This window comes from Anopheles ziemanni (assembly GCF_943734765.1).
Source record: "Anopheles ziemanni chromosome X unlocalized genomic scaffold, idAnoZiCoDA_A2_x.2 X_unloc_19, whole genome shotgun sequence".
In the NCBI taxonomy this organism is placed as follows: Eukaryota; Metazoa; Arthropoda; class Insecta; order Diptera; family Culicidae; genus Anopheles; species Anopheles ziemanni.
Genome location: NW_026689784.1, coordinates 297,553 through 318,812, shown reverse-complemented (window position 1 = coordinate 318,812; position 21,260 = coordinate 297,553). Strand labels below are relative to the sequence as shown.

Here is a 21,260-nt window from a genome sequence, read left to right as displayed (position 1 = left end):
AAAACTGACCGAGTTATAATTCATGAAAGGTACCTCAACCTGGTACAGCACATGGTCGGCCCAAACCATAAACCGACCAAACGACCGACTTGGAGCACCCTGACCGGGTTGCTCCCATATAATGAAAGTTGCGTCTTTACCTGCCAAACGTATGAATATTCTACTCCAAGTCGCTATCTCTTACCGGTCAGCCGGTATTCATCTTTCAAGGGTGATTTTGGTCAAGTGCCATTTCCTGCGACTTGGTCCCCGAATTGGACCATCATCACCTAATATCTCCGTGGTCTTTCCACTCAGCCTCATGAAACTTTCAGGGTAAATAGGTCTCCCCAAGACCTTTCCAACGGTATGCCGTTTGTCTTGCTCGGCCATCTACAGCCGAAGTTATTAATGGTACTTGGTACCTTACCCTGTTTTTTCCATACTTGTTCGTACTTGGGTACAAACTTTGAATCGCCCATATATCCACTTTGGAGGCCAGCCAGCACCTTGGCCTCACATACTTTTTTGTTGGTCATACCATGCACCAAATATAATTGTTCTACGCCAACTTGCTAACTCGTCTCTAACTTGCCGTTATTCTTGGTCCAAGTCCCATTTCATTCGTTTTCGGACCCATTTTGCTATATGTTTCACTAATAGCTTCGGCCATTGACAAGCTGATTTTTTATTTGTATTTTTCCTTGATAGTCCCACTTAAGATCATTCCAAAACACAACGCAACTTGTCGCTCGGTGGCGAAATGACCGAGTTATAATTCATAAAAGGTACCTCTACCTGGTACAGCACATGGTCGGCCCAAATCATTAACCGACCAAACGACCGACTTGGAGCACCCTGACCGGGTTGCTCCCATATAATGAAAGTTGCGTCTTCCAACGTCCAACATATAAATATTCTACGACAAGTCGCTATCTCTTATCGGTCAGCCGGTATTCATCTTTCAAGGGTGATTTTGGTCAAGTGCCATTTCCTGCGACTTGGTCCCCGAATTGGACCATCATCACCTAATATCTCCGTGGTCTTTCAACTCAGCCTCATGAAACTTTCAGGGTAGATAGGTCTCCCCAAGACCTTTCCAACGGTATGCCGTTTGTCATGCTCGGCCATCTACAGCCGAAGTTATTAATGGTACTTGGTACCTTACCCTGTTTTTTCCATACTTGTTCGTACTTGGGTGCAAACCATGAATCACCCATATCTCCCCTTTGGAGGCCAGCTACCGCCTGGGCCACATATATTTTTTTGTTGGTCATACCATGCACAGTTTATAATTGTTCTACGCCAACTTGCTATCTCTTCTCCAACTTGCCGTTATTCTTGGTCCAAGTCCCATTTCGTTCGTTTTTGGACCCATTTTGCTATATGTTTCACTAATAGCTTCGGCCATTGACAAGCTGATTTTTTATTTGTATTTTTTCTTGATAGTCCCACTTAAGATCATTCCAAAACACAACGCAACTTGTCGCTCGGTGGCAAACTGACCGAGTTATAATTCATGAAAGGTACCTCTACCTGGTACAGCACATGGTCGGCCCAAATCATAAACCGACCAAACGACCGACTTGGAGCACCCTGACCGGGTTGCTCCCATATAATGAAAGTTGCGTCTTCCAACGTCCAACATATAAATATTCTACGACAAGTCGCTATCTCTTATCGGTCAGCCGGTATTCACCTTTCAAGGGTGGTTTTGGTCAAGTGCCATTTCCTGCGACTTGGTCCCCGAATTGGACCATCATCCCCTAATATCTCCGTGGTCTTTCAACTCAGCCTCATGAAACTTTCAGGGTAGATAGGTCTCCCCAAGACCTTTCCAACGGTATGCCGTTTGTCTTGCTCGGCCATCTACAGCCGAAGTTATTCATGGTACTTGGTACCTTACCCTGTTTTCACCATACTTGTTCGCACTTTGGTACACACTTTGTATCGCCCAAATCACCTTTTTGGAGGCCAGCCAGCGCCTTGGCCCCATATACGTTTTTGTTGGTCATATTATGCACAGTTTATAAATATTCTACGCCAACTTGCTAACTCGTCTCCAACTTGCCGTTATTCTTGGTCCAAGTCTCATTTCATTAGTTTTTGAACCCTTGTTGCTCTATGTTTCACTAATAGCTTCGCCCACCAACATGCTGAATTTCTTTGCGTATTTTTCCTTGATAGTCCCACTCAGGACCATTCCAAATCACACCGTAGATTGTCGCTCGGAGGCAAACTGACCGAGTTATAATTCATGAAAAGTACCTCAACCTGGTACAGCACATGGTCGGCCCAAACCATAAACCGACCAAACGACCGACTTGGAGCACCCTGACCGGGTTGCTCCCATATAATGAAAGTTGCGTCTCTACCCGCCCAACGTATGAATATTCTACGCCAAGTCGCTATCTCTTACCGGTCAGCCGGTAATCACCTTTCAAGGGTGGTTTTGGTCAAGTGCCATTTCCTGCGACTTGGTCCCCGAATTGGACCATCATCACCTAATATCTCCGTGGTCTGTCAACTCAGCCTCATGAAACTTTCAGGTCAGATAAGTCTCCCAGAGACCTTTCCAACGATATGCCAATTGTCTCGCTAGGCCATCTACAGCCGAAGTTATACATGGTACTTGGTACCTTACCCTGTTTTCACCATACTTGTTCGCACTTGGGTACACACTTTATATCGCCCAAATCACCGCTTTGGAGGCCAGCCAGCGCCTTGGCCCCATATATTTTTTTGTTGGTCATATTATGCACAGTTTATAAATATTCTACGCCAACTTGCTAACTCGTCTCCAACTTGCCGTTATTCTTGGTCCAAGTCCCATTTCATTCGTTTTTGGACCCTTGTTGCTCCATGTTTCGCTAATAGCTTCGCCCACCAACATGCTGAATTTCTTTGCGTATTTTTCCTTGATAGTCCCACTCAGGACCATTCCAAATCACACCCTAGATTGTCGCTCGGAGGCAAACTGACCGAGTTATAATTCATGAAAAGTACCTCAACCTGGTACAGCACATGGTCGGCCCAAACCATAAACCGACCAAACGACCGACTTGGAGCACCCTGACCGGGTTGCTCCAATATAATGAAAGTTGCGTCTTCCAACGTCCAACATATAAATATTCTACGACAAGTCGCTATCTCTTATCGGTCAGCCGGTATTCACGACCCAAAGGTGAAAATGTATGGAGAGCGTTCACAAAATTCCGGACGAATTTTGTAAACGTGTTTTTCCGTTTTCTCTCAATTGCGGGCGAACTAAGCGTCGGATTGAAAAAAAACCCAAAAGTAAAATGTTTTTAAAAACCCGATTTCTCTTTGCAACTTTCAGAGTAGATAGGTCTCCCCAAGACCTTTCCAACGATTTGCCAATTGTCTCGCTAGGCCATCTACGGCCGAAGTTATTCGTGGTACTTGGTACCTTACCCTGTTTTCACCATACTTGGCCATACTTGGGTACAAACCTTGAATCACCCATATGTCCACCTTACAGGCCAGCTAGCGCCTTGCAACGTATGGTTTTTTGTTGGGTACAACATGAATAGTTTATAATTATTCTACGCCAACTTGCTACTTCGTCACCAACTTGCCGCTATTTCGTTTCCAACGTTTCCAAAACAGTACTGTTTCGCGAGATTGGATTGATGCAGCCTGAGCTACGCTTGATTTTGTGTTTTTAACGGTACTGAAAACCGGCCTAACGGGGGGAAAATCTTTGATATGGGAAATGAAAGTTCTAAAAGGTTGTCATTGTGTGCAACAAAAAAATTAAACCCAAAAACCATCATTTGGTGCAGACGGGTATTGTGGTTATATTATATACCCCCGGCAGCATACCACCCCCGCGCGATATGATTGGCTGTTTACAGCATACGTTTCCAAAACTGTTTTGTTTTGCGAGATTGGTTTGATGCAGCCAGAGCTACGCTTGGTGTAGTGTTTTTTACGGTACCGAAAACCGGCTCAACGAAGCCAAAATCGGTGGTGTCTGCCCTCATCTATGATTTTTTGAAAAAAAGGGCGGGCAAGATAGCGCTAAAAATGCTATCGATCACGCGCCACGCGAACTGTTGTGTCTTAAACGTACCTGAATCAATAGAAGCATCTACCTGAATCTCTAGCAGCATCGTACCTGAATCTCTAGAACGATCGTACTTTCTATTTAATTATTTACCTGCGTACCAACATGCCGATAATTAATTGAAGGCCTCTACCCGTTTGTATGAAACGTACCCTTAAACCTAATGTACAAATTAGGTACAACTTTAGCTCGTGTTCCACTGGCGTCTCAAATTTAAAAACGTCTGATAAAACAGCACAAACTTTTGCATACGAGCTAGAGGATTATTGTTTGGCTTAAATGTTGTTCGCCACAAGGCGTATATTTTGTCCGTGTATAGAATTTTGATCTCAGCTACCGAAAAGGGCGATATGGCCGAAGCACATGAGTGACAAAAATAGTGAACGAGATACGTGTTTATCAATTTACCATGCATAATTGCCTTATCGTCGGTGTTCTACAGTAACGAAATGGTTTTCAAGGGCGATCTTTATCAATAATGTGGGAAAAGGAAAAAGTTTAACCAACGGGTAATTTTCCCCCGAATACGAGTAGCCATACGTATGCGCCAAGTGCGTCACAACCGGTATGCAACAGTTCCGAACTGGTTTCTCCTGCAATTTCAATGCCACCAATGAGATAACGGTGACGCGCCAGTCATAGTAGCGGTTCTTTTTCCTTCGAATTCCAGCAACGAATGGTGTACATCGATTGACCCTGACCCTGAAACCAACTTTATGTTTCAAGGGCAGTCTCTTTGAAAGGTGTAACTAAGCGAAGTGAAAAACGATCGGGCTGTTGTTTAATTCTTGCTAACGGCTCATGCATGTCTTCAACAGTGGCGCACACTTGGCTATCCAGTGCATGGTACTTTTCATGAATTATCGCACGGGCAGTATGTAACCGAGCGGTTAGCTGGGCAAAGATTTAGAAAGCTTGTATTTGTTTTTATAAGCAGAAATAATCCGGTACATTGGATTCTTTTTTATCTATACCATAAGTGAAAGAAAATGAGGCAGTGAAAGAGGCGAATATGGCGATGACTAAGTTAAAAAATGTTTATTTTTTCTCAAAATATTAGCCGTCAAACGTTTGCGCCGAGTTCACCGCAGCCGGTAACCATACAGCAACCCGTATAGTTTACTCGCAGATTTCGACTTTGCGTTTACGTTCTCTTTCTGGCACACGGAGCAGAAAGCCAGGTGCGCCAGAGTGTGTCTGCTATGAAGTCGAAGCTCGCACATGCTGTAACAGATGCACTATGAGGCAGTTGGAGGAAATCCGCCGAAATGGAATTAAATACGTATAAAGCTTGCCCTGAACAAACTTGATCGTACGCCAAGAAATTATGTGTAACATTCTAGACGGATGTATTTGTTTCATAGTCCAATTAAAATAGAACATTACATTTATTTTTAAAAGAATACAAAGTTTTCTCACAAACTATAAACCTCATACGGTTCTACTGTGTTTGCAAATGTGCGGAGTTTCCAACGTTTCTGTTCGCACGCTCGTCTGGCTCATGCGTTGTCTCGCTCACGCACGCCAGTTCTTGTGGCAAAACCCAACACAGTGTGAGAGCGAACGTTACTCTGCTGCACTCTCCTTCTCGGTTGTGCTGGCGCGATGCCGTAGCATGCTCTCTCTTTCGCTCGTTTAATGCCTCTGGAGTCCGTCCTTCAACTATCGTATTTGCTAAATCTGGGTCAATGACCGTGCGTGCCCTACTTTCGTTGCTTGAATTCGGAGAAAAAGAAACCGTTAGAATGACTTGGTTATTACATCACCTGTTCTTTCACGGCGTCGCCGTCATGACAATGGTTATAGTTACCAAGGTTCATTTGGAGCTTTTGCACCAGAATTTTTCGCAACAAATTTTTTTTTTCCCTTGACGGCTAATCGGTCGTTTGGGTCGTTGACCGATTGCGGTGTACTCTTGGCATGGCAGAATAAGGTACCTGAATGATGAATTATCGTTATGGCTGTATACAACCGAGCGCCTTGCTAGGCACAGTTTCAGAAAGGTTGTTATTATCTTTTACGGCATAAATTACAAAAACAAAATATAATCATGTTTTCTGGAGTTGCCATAAGGCGCATTTTATGCGAGTACAAATAAAAACCAACCTCGCGCGTGATGATCGGCTGCATACATCATATGTTTCCAAAACTGTTTCGTTCGGGACGGGAGTAAAAATGAGTTGTACTTTTCGTTTAACTATATACCTGCCTGCCAATATTCCAATCAAAAATTAATCTTTCGTTACCTGTTTCCATGAAAAGTGCGCTAAAACTCTACCTGTGTGCAACATTTTGTACTTGCTGACACGATGGGTACAATACTAGCTCGTGTTTCACAGGCGTTTTAAATGATAAAACTTCTGCTGGAACAGCAAACCGAGACATCATCTGTTCGCTTTCAAGTTAAAGCAAAACTTGTAGCTCATGTAACAAAATGGACCGATGGTGAACAAGATCTAAGCGTTAACGGTCACAGCCCATCAAGTAAGACATATCTCGCATAGCTGTTAACTATTCCGTTTAAAAATATTAAACGAGGGCGAACTTTGTAACATATTTGGCGTGAAAAATGAGTGAAATCGTGCATGAAGCGTGTGTGAAACGTGAAATAAAACAGCAAAATAAATCACGAGAGCCAGCGAGAGTGAATTCAACGAGTGCGAGTATCGAAGCAAGGAAAAATGAAGCCAAAGCTCAAATTGCTTGAATACGAGCGTCTTATCGTTGAAAGTCTTTTCTTTCCTTGCATTAATTTTAATTGAGTTTTATTTTCGTACATACTTGCTCTTTATAGATACTCGCTCAGGAAACGCATTTTGTGTTTTTAGTAAATTCTTTCGTTCGAGGATAGTTTTCAACAAAACACAAGTATGTTTATTGCAGCTTGACTATGTCAGCCGTTTTTTTATTATGGCTGATAGAACATCTACACGAATTTTACTCAACGGCAGATTTGCTAACTGCCGGGTGATGTTCACGACTATGATGATCAAATTTTTCCTGCAAAAGTTTCGGGCTAACATCAAACTCAAACGAAACCCAATATGTGAGTTAAATCGTGCATGTAATAAAAGTCATCATAAACATCGAGAGCCAGCGATAGCGAAATAAATAATGCGAGTAACGAATCCAGCGAAAATGAAGCCATTGCATAAATAACTTGAACACGAATGTTTAATATGTGATGTTTGTTTATTTGCATGCATTAAAAATAAGCTATGTCTACATTTGCATGCATTAATTTATTTTATTGCATGCATTAAATTAATTAAAGGCATGCACTAATAAAGTTAAATTAATTTTTCCTATTAAAATAGATTGAGCGAGTGGACGCTTGACGACGACGATGAATTGTCCGGTTTCCTTCGTTTAGCACCCCTGTTGCGTTGATCCAAACAGCCAATAAGGGTTGCATCGTCCAGCGCCGTCGACTCCGCAATCGGCAAGCCGTCGAAATCACCGGTGCTGCAACTTTCCTGGTCTTCGTCCACCACTTGAGTTTTCGTTAGCACAGCCTGCATGTACCGATCCAGCTCGTCCCACTCCGCCTGCATCTGAAAAGATGAAGATGTATCAATATACGCCATAAGTTGGGTGATGTATCTTATCAGGGCGTCCTGGTGTTCTTTCTCGAATGCTGCTTTGCGGACTGTTGGCAGTCGGTGGAATCGCTTCCTTGCAGCCCGGTGACACCTCGCTGCGGTATATGGTGGTTTTTGTTGGCCGTACTTTGCTACGAAGTAATCAATTGTAGTGAGCGGAACGGATTGGGGCTTTCCGTTTGCCTCGTCAAACTGCCGCTTTTCTTCCTTTGTAAGCCGGTGGTTTTCCGAACGCGATGCTTCGATGATATAAGGCAGTTTCGTGGCAGGATCAGCATGCTTCCACAGCTTTTTCCGGTCGGCGCAAGTCAGATTTAAGGTGCTGTGTTGTTTTGTAAAAATATTGTAAGGTGTTATGGTGCGGTTTGCTTTCTTGTTGTATGTTGTTTTGGTTTGGTTCTGGTGGCTAGAAATAAACAAAACAAAACAAACAATACAGTCAATGAAAACAAAGGAACCTATTGGTTGATTATTTAAGACTTACGAATATTGTTGCATTTCTTGTTGTGTAGTTTTCGGCGTGTCGCCCAAACACTCCCGGACTCCTTTCTTCTGCACGATGCAGAGCATTTCGTCCAGCGTCCGATGCATGTTTATGTTCTGCAACAACATTTTAGTAGCGCTCTTTGCTTCTTCGGCCGTACGGTTGCCGACAGCGACGCGAGCCCAGTCTATTTCCTGCAGCCGGGCATCTGCATTTAGCACGTCCTCTGCTGGCAAAATTGCTCGAAGCCCGTGGACCAAATCATTGTACTCTGATTCCGTCCACTGTTCGGCAGCTACGTTTCCGAAATTCGCTCCTTGTTCGGAGTCCGCCGATCCGAACAGATCCTCACTTGCGTTCATCAGATTGGAAGCCATTTTCTTCACCAAACTTTTTATTTTTTCTGGAGAGTAACTTGTTGCGTCTGCTTTTTTTGACCGTAGAAATGAGTCTGCAAAATGGCGTCGTTTTTTGCGGCAGGTACATCGGACAAGATGGACATCTTCTGTCCTGCTTCCCAAAATGTCAGTTGAACGAAAAAGGAATTTATTATTTGACAATAGTTCACAAACAATATTTAGAACACGTTGTTTCTTTCTGCGTGAATGTGCCAATAATATTTCGATTATGTGAAAGAAACATGACTAAATTTTGAATAACGACTAGAGAGAACAATTCTTTTTAAAACTAGAATAATAAAAAAATTGGTTCATTGGTTTTCTTTCTGCTTTTTGAAGAACTGAACCCGCATCTTGTAAACACGATGACATTGAAGAATATTGTCAAAAAGAAAACTTCATACGGAATACATGTTTTTCTGTTTCAATAGACTTTATTTTAATATCCATCTGCGGATATTGAAATAAAATTAATCTTTGTTGCCTTCAAATTACTTTTCCATCGATATATAATAATGCGAGATCGGTTGCAATCAACCCGTCCTATTCCCAGTCGAATGACGAAGAGCACCACATTAGGAAGGAAGGAAGGACTAAAAACAAAAACAGAAAAACCAGGATTCATTATTTTTAATGAAAATAAAACTCCACTCCGCTGGTTATTTAACTGCATTCCGCTAGTTCTACGCTCCGGTTAGCCTAAGCTTTAAAAATGACTGCCCTTGAAATGCAATTATGGTTTGAGAGTCAGGTTCAATCGGTGCACACATTTTGTTGCTGGAATTCTGAGGAAAAACAACCGTTCGTATGGCTCGCGCGTCGCCGTTAACACATTGGTTGCATTGACCTTCCAGATGAAAAAAGTTCGGTATTGGGCACATACCTGTGACTACTCGGATTTGGAGAAAAATAAACCGTTTGTTAGTCTAGGTCACGGCCAAATCACATTCTTTAACTTCATCGGTTACTCACATTGATGGTAAAAATCGCCCTTGAAAACTATTTCGGTACTGTAGAACACCGATGAAGAGGCTATTTTGTATGGTTTATTAATAAACACGTATTCCGTCCACTTTTTTCTCTCTGTCGATGGGATGTTGTTGGACTCCGCATAACGTTTCCAAAACTTATTTGTTTTGCGAGATTAGTTTGATACAGCCTGAGCTACGCTTGGTTTTGTGTTTTTTACGGTACCGAAAACCGGCTCAACGGGGTCCAAATCAGTGATGTCTCCCCTCATACCTGATTTTACTAAAAAACCATCGCATCTTCTCGCTCTCGACGGGATGTTGTTGGACTCCGCATAACGTTTCCAAAACTTATTTGTTTGGCGAGATTGGTTTGATACAGCCTGAGCTACGCAAGGTTTTGTGTTTTTTACGGTACCGAAAACCGGCTCAACGGGGCCAAAATCAGTGATGTCTCCCGTCATACCTGATTTTACTAAAAAACCATCGCATCTTCTCGCTCTCGACGGGATGTTGTTGGACTCCGCATAACGTTTCCAAAACTTATTTGTTTTGCGAGATTGGTTTGATACAGCCTGAGCTACGCAAGGTTTTGTGTTTTTTACGGTACCGAAAACCGGCTCAACGGGGTCCAAATCAGTGATGTCTCCCCTCATACCTGATTTGACTAAAAAACCATCGGATCTTCTCGCTCTCGACGAGATGTTGTTGGCCTCCGCATAACGTTTCCAAAACTTATTTGTTTTGCGAGATTGGTTTGATACAGCCTGAGCTACGCTTGGTTTTGTGTTTTTTACGGTACCGAAAACCGGCTCAACGGGGCCAAAATCAGTGATATCTCCCCTCATACCTGATTTTACTAAAAAACCATCGGATCTTCTCGCTCTCGACGGGATGTTGTTGGACTCCGCATAACGTTTCCAAAACTTATTTGTTTTGCGAGATTGGTTTGATACAGCCTGAGCTACGCAAGGTTTTGTGTTTTTTACGGTACCGAAAACCGGCTCAACGGGGCCAAAATCAGTGATGTCTCCCCTCATACCTGATTTTACTTAAAAACCATCGCATCTTCTCGCTCTCGACGGGATGTTGTTGGACTCCGCATAACGTTTCCAAAACTTATTTGTTTTGCGAGATTGGTTTGATACAGCCTGAGCTACGCAAGGTTTTGTGTTTTTTACGGTACCGAAAACCGGCTCAACGGGGCCAAAATCAGTGATGTCTCCCCTCATACCTGATTTTACTAAAAAACCATCGCATCTTCTCGCTCTCGACGGGATGTTGTTGGACTCCGCATAACGTTTCCAAAACTTATTTGTTTTGCGAGATTGGTTTGATACAGCCTGAGCTACGCAAGGTTTTGTGTTTTTTACGGTACCGAAAACCGGCTCAACGGGGCCAAAATCAGTGATGTCTCCCCTCATACCTGATTTGACTAAAAAACCATCGGATCTTCTCGCTCTCGACGGGATGTGGTTGGACTCCGCATAACGTTTCCAAAACTTATTTGTTTTGCGAGATTGGTTTGATACAGCCTGAGCTACGCAAGGTTTTGTGTTTTTTACGGTACCGAAAACCGGCTCAACGGGGCCAAAATCAGTGATGTCTCCCGTCATACCTGATTTTACTAAAAAACCATCGCATCTTCTCGCTCTCGACGGGATGTTGTTGGACTCCGCATAACGTTTCCAAAACTTATTTGTTTTGCGAGATTGGTTTGATACAGCCTGAGCTACGCAAGGTTTTGTGTTTTTTACGGTACCGAAAACCGGCTCAACGGGGTCCAAATCAGTGATGTCTCCCCTCATACCTGATTTGACTAAAAAACCATCGGATCTTCTCGCTCTCGACGAGATGTTGTTGGCCTCCGCATAACGTTTCCAAAACTTATTTGTTTTGCGAGATTGGTTTGATACAGCCTGAGCTACGCTTGGTTTTGTGTTTTTTACGGTACCGAAAACCGGCTCAACGGGGCCAAAATCAGTGATGTCTCCCCTCATACCTGATTTTACTAAAAAACCATCGCATCTTCTCGCTCTCGACGGGATGTTGTTGGACTCCGCATAACGTTTCCAAAACTTATTTGTTTTGCGAGATTGGTTTGATACAGCCTGAGCTACGCAAGGTTTTGTGTTTTTTACGGTACCGAAAACCGGCTCAACGGGGCCAAAATCAGTGATGTCTCCCCTCATACCTGATTTTACTAAAAAACCATCGCATCTTCTCGCTCTCGACGGGATGTTGTTGGACTCCGCATAACGTTTCCAATACTTATTTGTTTTGCGAGATTGGTTTGATACAGCCTGAGCTACGCTTTTTTTGTGTTCCATACTATGCTTTGCTGGGTTTAGGAGATGCAGCTTATCATGCACGAAGTGTTTGTTTTTTTTTGAATCGTGGATTCAATCTCCAAAATAAATATCGACTGCAAGCGAAATTGAAATAAAAGAGTGCGAGCAGCAAAAATAGGGAAAACGTAGATATAACTCTAATAAATTGAACACGAGTGATATGGTTTTATTAATTTTTTATTTGCATGCATTTATTTTAAATGAAAAAGCTACATCTACATTTGCATGCACTTAGTTTTAATATTGCATGCATTACTTTAAATTGAACGTGGTTAGTCATTTTTGCATGCATTAAATTATTTGAAGGCATGCAATAATTATAAAAAAATTAATTATACATATTAATATAGTGTGAGCGAGTGGACGCTCGTCGACGACGATGAGTTGTTCGGTTTTCTACGTTTAGCACGGCTGTTGCGCTGATCCACATGATGGCCTAAAAGGGATGCATCGTCCAGCGCCGTCGACTCCGCAATCGGCAAGTCGTGGAAATCATCGTCGCTGCATCTGGCCTGGTCTTCGTCCACCACTTGAGTTTTCGGTAGCACAGCCTGCATGTACCGATCCAGCTCCTCCCACTCCGCCTGCCTCTGAAAAGATGAACATGTATCAATATACGCCATATGTTCGGTGATGTATCTAATCAGGGCGTCCTGGTGTTCTCTCTCGAATGCTGTTTTGCGGACTGTTGGCAGTCGGTGGAATCGCTTCCTTGCAGCCCGGTGACACCTCGCTGCTGTATATGGTGGTTTATGTTGGCCGTACTTTGCGACGAAGTAATCAATTGTAGTGAGTGGAACGGATTGGGGCTTTCCGTTTGCCTCGTCAAACAGCCGCTTTTCTTCCTTTGTAAGCCGGTGGTTTTCCGAACGCGATGCTTCGATGATATAAGGCAGTTTCGTGGCAGGATCAGCATGCTTCCACAGCTTTTTCCGGTCGGCGCAAGTCAGATTTAAGGTGCTGTGTTGTTTTGTAAAAATATTGTAAGGTGTTATGGTGCGGTTTGCTATCTTGTTGTATGTTGTTTTGGTTTGGTTCTGGTAGCTAGAAATAATCAAAACAAAACAAACAATACAAGCAATGAAAACCAAGGCACCTTTTGGTTGATTATTTAAGACTTACGAATATTGTTGCATTTTTGGTTGTGTAGTTTTCGGCGTCTCGCCCAAACACTCCCGGACTCCTTTCTTCTGCACGATGCAGAGCATTTCGTCCAGCGTCCGATACGCGTCGACTCTCTGCAACAACATTTTTGTCGCCTTCTTTGCTTCTTCGGGCGTATGGTTGCCTACAGCGACGCGAGTCCAATTTATTTGCTGAATCCGGTCGTCTGCTTTCTTCTCGTCCTCCGCTGGCAAAATTGCTCGAAGCTGGTGGACCAAATCATCGTACTCGGCTACCGTCCACTGTTCGGCAGCAACGTTACCGAAAATCGCACATTGTTTGGTCTCTGCCGATCCGAACATATCCTCAGTAGCGTTTATCCAACTCGAGGCCATTTTCTGCACGAAACTTTTTATTTTTTCTGTAGTAAATTGGTTGAGTCTGCTTCTTTCGTCCGTAGGAAGGCGTCTGTAAAATGGCGTCGTTTTTTTCGGCAGGTACATTGAGTCGATTCTCTGTCCTGCTTCCCGAAATGTCAGTTGAACGAAAATTAATTATTAATTTTTCAATAGCTCACAAACAAAATCAAGAAAACGTTGTTTCTTTCAGCGTAAATGTTCCAGTATCGTTGCGGTCATGTGGAAGAATCATCATTAAATTTAATATAACGGACAGAGTGAGCAACTTATTTCAAAACAAAAATAATTTAAAATTTGTTCGTTGGTTTTCATTATTCTCGTTGGAGAACTGAACCCACAATTTGTAAACACGACGAAATGGAAGACAATTGTCAAAAAGTCAATTTCATACGGAATAATTATTTGATTCTGCTGTAACAGATTTTTTTTTAATTTACATCTGCGCATATATAATAAAAATGAAGCTTTTGGTCTCTAAAATACCATTCCAAAAATATATAATAATACGAGATCGGGTTCTTACAACCAGACTTATTTCCGGTTTTGTGGTTTTTCCGATATCAGCAGTGATGACCAGTACCATGGTGCACCTACGATGAACCGCAATCTTAAAATTATGTTCTTTCAACATTTATCTTTCTCCTGCTTTCTTCGAAATACGTCCTATGATAACGAATTAATAATTTTTCAATTAATAAAAAACAATGTTCTGTTTCTAGCAAAAAAACAAGAAATGATATTATTTTATTCGTTGCTCATCGAAGACCTACTTGAAGAACTGAACACGTATTTTGTAAACATGGTTTCATTGAAACCACCTTCATACGTTGTTGAAATAATGGTTCGTTTCTGCTACAAAATACTTTTTTTAATCTGCATCCGACCATATCGAAATAAAAAAAGTTTTCTTGGTCCGCAATTTACCATTCCAAAAATATATAACAATGCGAGATCGGTTGCAAACAACACAACTTATTCCCGGATTCGCTTATTTGACAAAATACAGCTCACCGGAATCACCTTCGGTAAAGTTTACCCGTAGAAATGTGTTCTTTAATTATACATCTTCAGCCTATTTGCTTGTCGTCAGTGCTCGAACTCGAGATAATTATGTTTTAATTTTTCAAAAACAAAGTACTATTTCAAGCATTAAAACATGAAATTAAATTATTGTTTTTATTGAGCTATGACCACCTACTTGAAGAACTGAACCCGCATTTTGTAAACATGGTTTCATTGAAACCACCTTCATACGTTGTTGAAATAATGGTTCGTTTCTGCTACAAAAGACTTTTTTTAATCTTCATCTGACCATATCGAAATGAAATAAGTTTTCTCGGTCTTCAATTTACCATTCCAAAAATATATAATAATGCGAGATCGGTTGCAAACAACACAACTTATTCCCGGATTTCCTTATTTGACAATATACAGCTCACCGGAATCACCTTCGGTAAAGTTTACCCGCAGAAATGTGTTCTTTAATTATAAATCTTCATCCTATTTACTTGTCGTCAGTGTTCGGACTTGAGATAATTATGTTTTAATTTTTCAAAAACAAAGTACTATTTCTAGCATTAAAACATGAAATTAAATTATTGTTTTTATTGAGCTATGACCACCTACTTGAAGAACTGAACCCGCATTTTGTAAACATGGTTTCATTGAAACCACCTGCATACGTTGTGGAAATAATGGTTCGTTTGTGCTACAAAAGACTTTTTTTAATCTTCATCTGACCATATCGAAATGAAATAAGTTTTCTCGGTCTTCAATTTACCATTCCAAAAATATATTATAATGCGAGATCGGTTGCAAACAATACAACTTATTCCCGTATTGGCTTATTTGACAATATACAGCTCACCGGAATCACCTTCGGTAAAGTTTACCCGCAAAAATGTGTTCTTTAATTATAAATCTTCATCCTATTTGCTTGTCGTCAGTGTTCGGACTTGAGATAATTATGTTTTAATTTTTCAAAAACAAAGTACTATTTCTAGCATTAAAACATGAAATTAAATTATTTTTTTTATTGATCTACGACCACCTACTTGAAGAACTGAACCCGCATTTTGTAAACATGCTGACGAAGAAGACAATTGCCAAAGAGGACACTTCATACGGTAATTAATTTTGTATTTGTTTCTGCGCTTAAAACATATTTTTAATCAGCATCTGACCAAATCGAAATTTAATTAATCTTCTTCATCTCTATTTGACCTATCCAAAAATATATCATCATACAGGACTGGTTGCGAAAAACTCGACATATTCCCGGTTTTGTTTATTTGACGATATAAGCGGCTTTGACCGGGAAGACCTTCAATGAAGTGTATCGGTAGAAATGTTTTCTTTCAGCTTTCATGTTCGTTCGCAAAATGATTAACGCAACAACCCGAAATAACTGTGCTTGCATATAATTTCCGTTCAATCCAAATTTATTATTATCCCCAAAAAGAAATCACACGCATTGTCAATGCGACACATCCGATTCATGATTGTCAAATAAACACAGAGCACACCCATTCCTCTTCACTCGTTGGGGAACTGTAAGTTTGTCAATTTCCTAAGCAGGTGCAAATTGTTATGACGTCATTAAAATTCAGTGAAAAATAAATACAACATCGTTTTGATTAAAGCTTCACATTACTTTAAATTAAAAACAGTACGCCAGCCATGTCAGGAAATCGAAGTTCCCGCGGTCGACAGAAGTTTCCCACAACGGCGAAGAAATGCTTGATTTCACCGAATCAACGTTCGGCAGCCAGGGGCGTAGCTCCAGCAGCGCCGGCAGCAAACCCGGTTGATTTCCGAGCACCGGACACAGCATGTACCAGCAAACCCAAAGATGACTTAAGTACGAAACTTTTGGAGCTAGATAACACGTTGCTGAACGCGGTCGATTTGGCCAGCATCGAGAAAAAAGTCAAGCGTTCGATGCCGCGTACCTCATGGGGCGGAAATATGACACGCGCCGCAGCCGATCAACCGATCACGCCGTTTCGAAAACGTTCCAAATCAGTTGGAGGTAGGTGAACGCTTTATACGAGTGACAATAACGTAGGATTTAAGATACTTTTTACTTTATTTCAAAACTGTTTTCCTGTAACAGCCATTGAAAGAAGGCTTATGGCAAGTCCTCCGAAACTGCAAAAATCAGCTGTAAGTAGTCGAAAGATTTATGTGCTTAAAATGAACATGGACGGTAGCGAGGTGCGCGACGGAGGGAGGGACAGCGGCTGTAATGAAAATCTTACATCAAATCGGTCAAACGTTGCAAACGAGGAAACTCCTACGGTTCGTCCTCTGTGGTCTGGGGTGGAAAATGACGATGCTGAAATGCTACCATGTGGACAGGTACCGATCGCCAGCCATGATCAACTTGACACGGACGAAATAATCAAGGCTAAACTGAAACGGATCGGGTCCACCAAACCAGTAACGCACGTCGGTGATATGCTGCGAGAGAGTAACGGGTTCGAGGTGTACACAAACCAGGACATCTGTTCGCAGTACATGCGGCAAGACGAGTCCCTCGCTGATGAGGGGGTGGAGCGAATCGTCGCGATCGGTGCATCACAAATAGGTCATCCGGAGCGTCCGTCACATTTCCAGCAGGTAGCCGCTGAAGCTGAACGTACCTTTGAGCTGCAGAAGGTGAGCGAAGCGTTGCGGATTTTTGAAATCTGTGACCGTACGCTGCACGACATGACCAACATTGAGCCGATGGCGAATGCGATAGGCGAGGGAAGCTCGCGAATGAGGACCAGCAACTCGACCATAGCGGCCATCAATCGTGATGAGGGAATTTCAGATCAGACTACAAAGCCAAAGTTCACCGTACCCCACGTATCGTCGCTTTTCCTCGAGAAGGGTCCGTTCTTTGGGCTACCGAACAACGTTCGGCGAATGCTGCGAGACTTTCGTGGTATTGGCGAGCTGTACGATTGGCAGCAGGAGTGTCTGGACTTGCCGGCGATCGACGAGAGACGTAATTTGATCTACGCACTGCCAACGAGCGGTGGAAAGACACTGGTGGTGGAGATTCTTATGCTACGGGAGATTATTTGCCGCCTGCGGAACGTCATGTTCGTCGTGCCGTACGTTTCATCCGCTCAGGAGAAGCTGATCGCGCTCACTCCGTTCTCGATCGAGCTGCAGTTTTTATTGGAGGAGTACACCGGTGGTAGGGGACAATGTCCGCCGCTCAAACGGCACAGAAAAAACACGATCTTTGTTTGTACGATCGAAAAATCGCTCATCCTCATGAACTCTCTCATCGAGGTGGGTCGCGCGGACGAGATCGGGCTGATCGTGATCGACGAACTGCATATGATTGGAGAGCAGCGACACGGGGGCACTCTGGAGATGTTGATCACCAAGGTGCAGTCGCTACGAGCCGGAATTCAGATCGTAGGAATGAGTGCTTCTATCGGAAACTTGGGTGAATTGGCCCGTTTCATGCTAGCCGACGTTTACTGTCGCGAAAATCGGCCGGTGGAGTTGAAGGAATACATCAAGTGGGGGGAAGATCTGTTCGAGGTTCGCAGCCAAGCCGAACGCATATTTGATGTGTTAGGAGAAAAGCGAAAGTTAGAGTTTAACTACGGTGAGGAACTGCGGCGGATCGACGTGGACCATGTGATTGGTCTGATCATGGAAGTAATCCCCAAGGGTTCGTGTTTGGTGTTTTGTCCTACCAGAAACAGGTGTGAAAGTTTGTGCGCCATGCTAGCGGCCAACTTGCCGGATTCATTTGCCCAGCACCGGGCAGAGGAAAAAGCGCAGATTATAAAGTCTCTCCAGGATGACGGGTCCGTTGCACCAATCCTTCCGCATTCGTTTCGTGTCGGGGTCGCGTACCATCACGGTAGGTTAACGCAGGACGAGCGACGTATGATCGAGGATGCATTCCGGGCCGGCATCCTTTCGGTGATCGTGTGCACTTCCACTCTGGCCGCCAGTGTGAATCTTTCGGCAAAACGTGTAATAATCTGCTCTCCCTACATTGGGAGCGATTTTTTTACGCTAAGTCGCTACAAACAAATGGTTGGCCACGCAGGGCGTGCGGGTAAACGCGACACCGGCGATTCCATACTTATTTCCGCCATGCGCGATATTCCGCAAATTTGCGAGATGTTCTGCTCACCACTGGACTTCGCCGAGTCGGCGCTCTTGGAAGACGAAGGAGCCTGCTTGAAATCGCTCGTACTCGGCTCGATCGGGCTCGGTCTTTGTAAGACACGGAATGCGCTTCAAGCGATGGTTGGAAGCACACTGCTAGCGCAGCAAGCGAAGCGACGCGAAATCGATCTCGAGGCCATCACCGATGAAACGATCGTGCAGCTGTATCAGGGCAATGCGATAAAGGCAACGCACGATAGCTGTCTGCGCAATCCCACGAACATGGTTGTACAAATCAGTGCCGCAGATGGACGATCGGAGGAAGCGGTAGGACAGGCGTTCGTTCGAGTACACAAGACACCTTCCCGTCCGGGTAAGGTTTTCAAAACGATCGATCGAACGAGCCCGCTGGAAGTGATCAACCTTGGCAAGGCGGCCATCCGAGCCGGGTTCGACATAGAGCGAGCGGTCCGGTTCTACAACGAGATGCAGGAACTAGGCAAACGACTGTGTGTGCTCGATGAGTTCGATCTGCTTTTCCTCATTCTGCTTGAGGACGGATTGGAAGTATATTTCAAAATTGAGGATTTGATCATTCTGGTAAGTACCCCTTTGTTAACGATAGCAAGTATTGTTTCTTAAACGTTAAGTGTTAAACACCGCAAGTTGAACCACAAACAACCGTGAAATATATTTGTATCCTATTTGTATTATTTGTATGTATTTGTTATCTGAAACTTATCTTTTTCATAGCTCCATAGAGCGAACCACGCTAAAGCATTCGTTTGAAAAGCACTCAAATACCATTTGTTTTGTTCTTGTATCGTTTTTTCAAAATCGAGTAGTGATGGATGAAGTAATTTTTGATGAAATTTTAGAAATGCTTTTTCTAAGAGCGAATCATGGAAGACTGCCTTCCAGTTTGTTCTTGTCTTTTCTAGGTCTTCCTCAACTTATTATTTTTAAAAATAACTATAAAAAAATCTTTAGCTTCAGTTCAGCAAGATGGACGGATTAAAGTTGCTATAATTTCATCATATCCGACTTTCACGTAGCTTTGCAAGAAAAATTGTAAACGTTGCAGTGTAGTGGTTGGACATCAAAAGAATAAACGAGTTTTCAAGTATAGAGGCAATCGTAAAAATGGGTTAGTGCGGTGATAAGGATGTGCCCTTGATATTAAGCATTAAAAAGAGGTTCAATTCAAAAAGAATATTAACTGACTGCAATACTTTTTTCAGACCAGTAAACTCTCGGATGCACTGCGAAAAATCGCCGCAAGGTACAACATCAGTCAAGTGGTTATAGAGAAAATTCTAAAGCGCCGCACTGTACCCGACGAGACAATGTTCCTAATGCAGCGTTTCTTCCGTGTGCTAATCGTACACGACCTTTGGAGCCAAACGGATCTCCAGGAAGTTGCCCTCAAGTACCGCGTGAGCGCGGGGGCGATTCAGACGCTAATGACCGCCGCCGCTGGGACAGCGCACAGTTTGCTGCGGATGTGCGAGGAAATCCCGGAACTGTGGGTGTTCCAGCACCTGCTGACGGGCATGACCAAACGATTGACGCACTACTGTAAGCTCGAGCTGATGCCACTGATGGAGCTGCCATCGATGAAGCTGGTAAGTTGCGATCTCGCGGCATTCGCGTGTGGCAAAATTATAATCGTTGTTTTTTTTCAGGGCCGTGCCAAACAGTTGTACCGGGCGGGGTACACGACGCTCGGCTCTTTAGCCCGTGCCAAATCGAAGGAGCTGGTAGAAACCATCGAATACATGAACTACAGGACGGCGAACCAATTGATACTGAGCGCGAAGGTAATGCATGCATGCAGTTGAGGCTGATTCCACATTTTTCCATTACTACATTACAACTTGTTGTTACTTTAGGCGAAACTTATGGAACAAGTTGATGTCCTACGCGAACAGGCCGAAGAGTATCTCTCGCAGATGAATCGTTGAACTTGTTTTGCTGATCATTGTGGTGGTAAGGAATACCATATAGCCACTCACCAACTCGCATCAGTTAGCTGTAAGAAGATAAAATGGACATAACGAAGGCTGAACTTATTACTTATTGCCAAAACGGAAGCAAACGAGATCTCTTGTTGTTGAATTAAGTGTGTTGCTTCATGTTTTCTTGAGATGAATTAACTATTTTTTACTAGAAAGACTTTTTCTTTGCATTTTCTGGTCAAAAATTTCGATTTGATGTTTTCTCAATTCTATCAAATAAAAGAATGTAAAGTCAGAACGAGGCAGTTGATTTTTTTCGGTATATTTTTTAATTTTTTGGTCGAAATTCAACGTACATTTCCTTATCGCATGACGTTCCGAAATAAATGTGTGCCAGTTGCAATTGAACCGATATATTGGTAGTTTTCTCGAACATAAACTCCATCAGCATATTGTAGAAGATCATTTTAACCTCCATGAGGACGCAGCGGTTTTCAATACGAATACTGGGTCGGATTCAAAAGGATGAAACGTGCAAGGGTAAATTTTATCGTAATTTTGCGGACTGAACCGATCTGGATCTAACTTTGCGGGGTTGAAGTAGCACTGTGGGTGGTGGTGGAGGCTTGCGATTTGAAAAATACACAACTGTGTCCTTTTCAATGGTGGGTTTTAGATATTTTCTAACGTCCACCACGTTGTCCTATGCGCACGCGAGCCAGCAGTATTTTTGCTAACAAAGATGTAAATGTTTTGGGTTAGTTTTCCAAAAAAAATTCA

At 42.9% G+C, this 21,260-nt stretch overlaps 1 protein-coding gene across 1 annotated transcript; it reads left to right on the top strand.

Moving 5' to 3' along the window:
• Positions 1-16,074: 16,074 nt before the first annotated feature.
• LOC131291900 (helicase POLQ-like) lies at positions 16,075-20,486 on the top strand. The gene is made up of 5 exons (XM_058320754.1): positions 16,075-16,426; positions 16,511-19,122; positions 19,764-20,147; positions 20,208-20,342; positions 20,415-20,486. The coding sequence occupies exons 1-5, from the start codon at positions 16,075-16,077 to the stop codon at positions 20,484-20,486; spliced, it is 3,555 nt and encodes a 1,184-aa protein (XP_058176737.1).
• Positions 20,487-21,260: the final 774 nt, after the last annotated feature.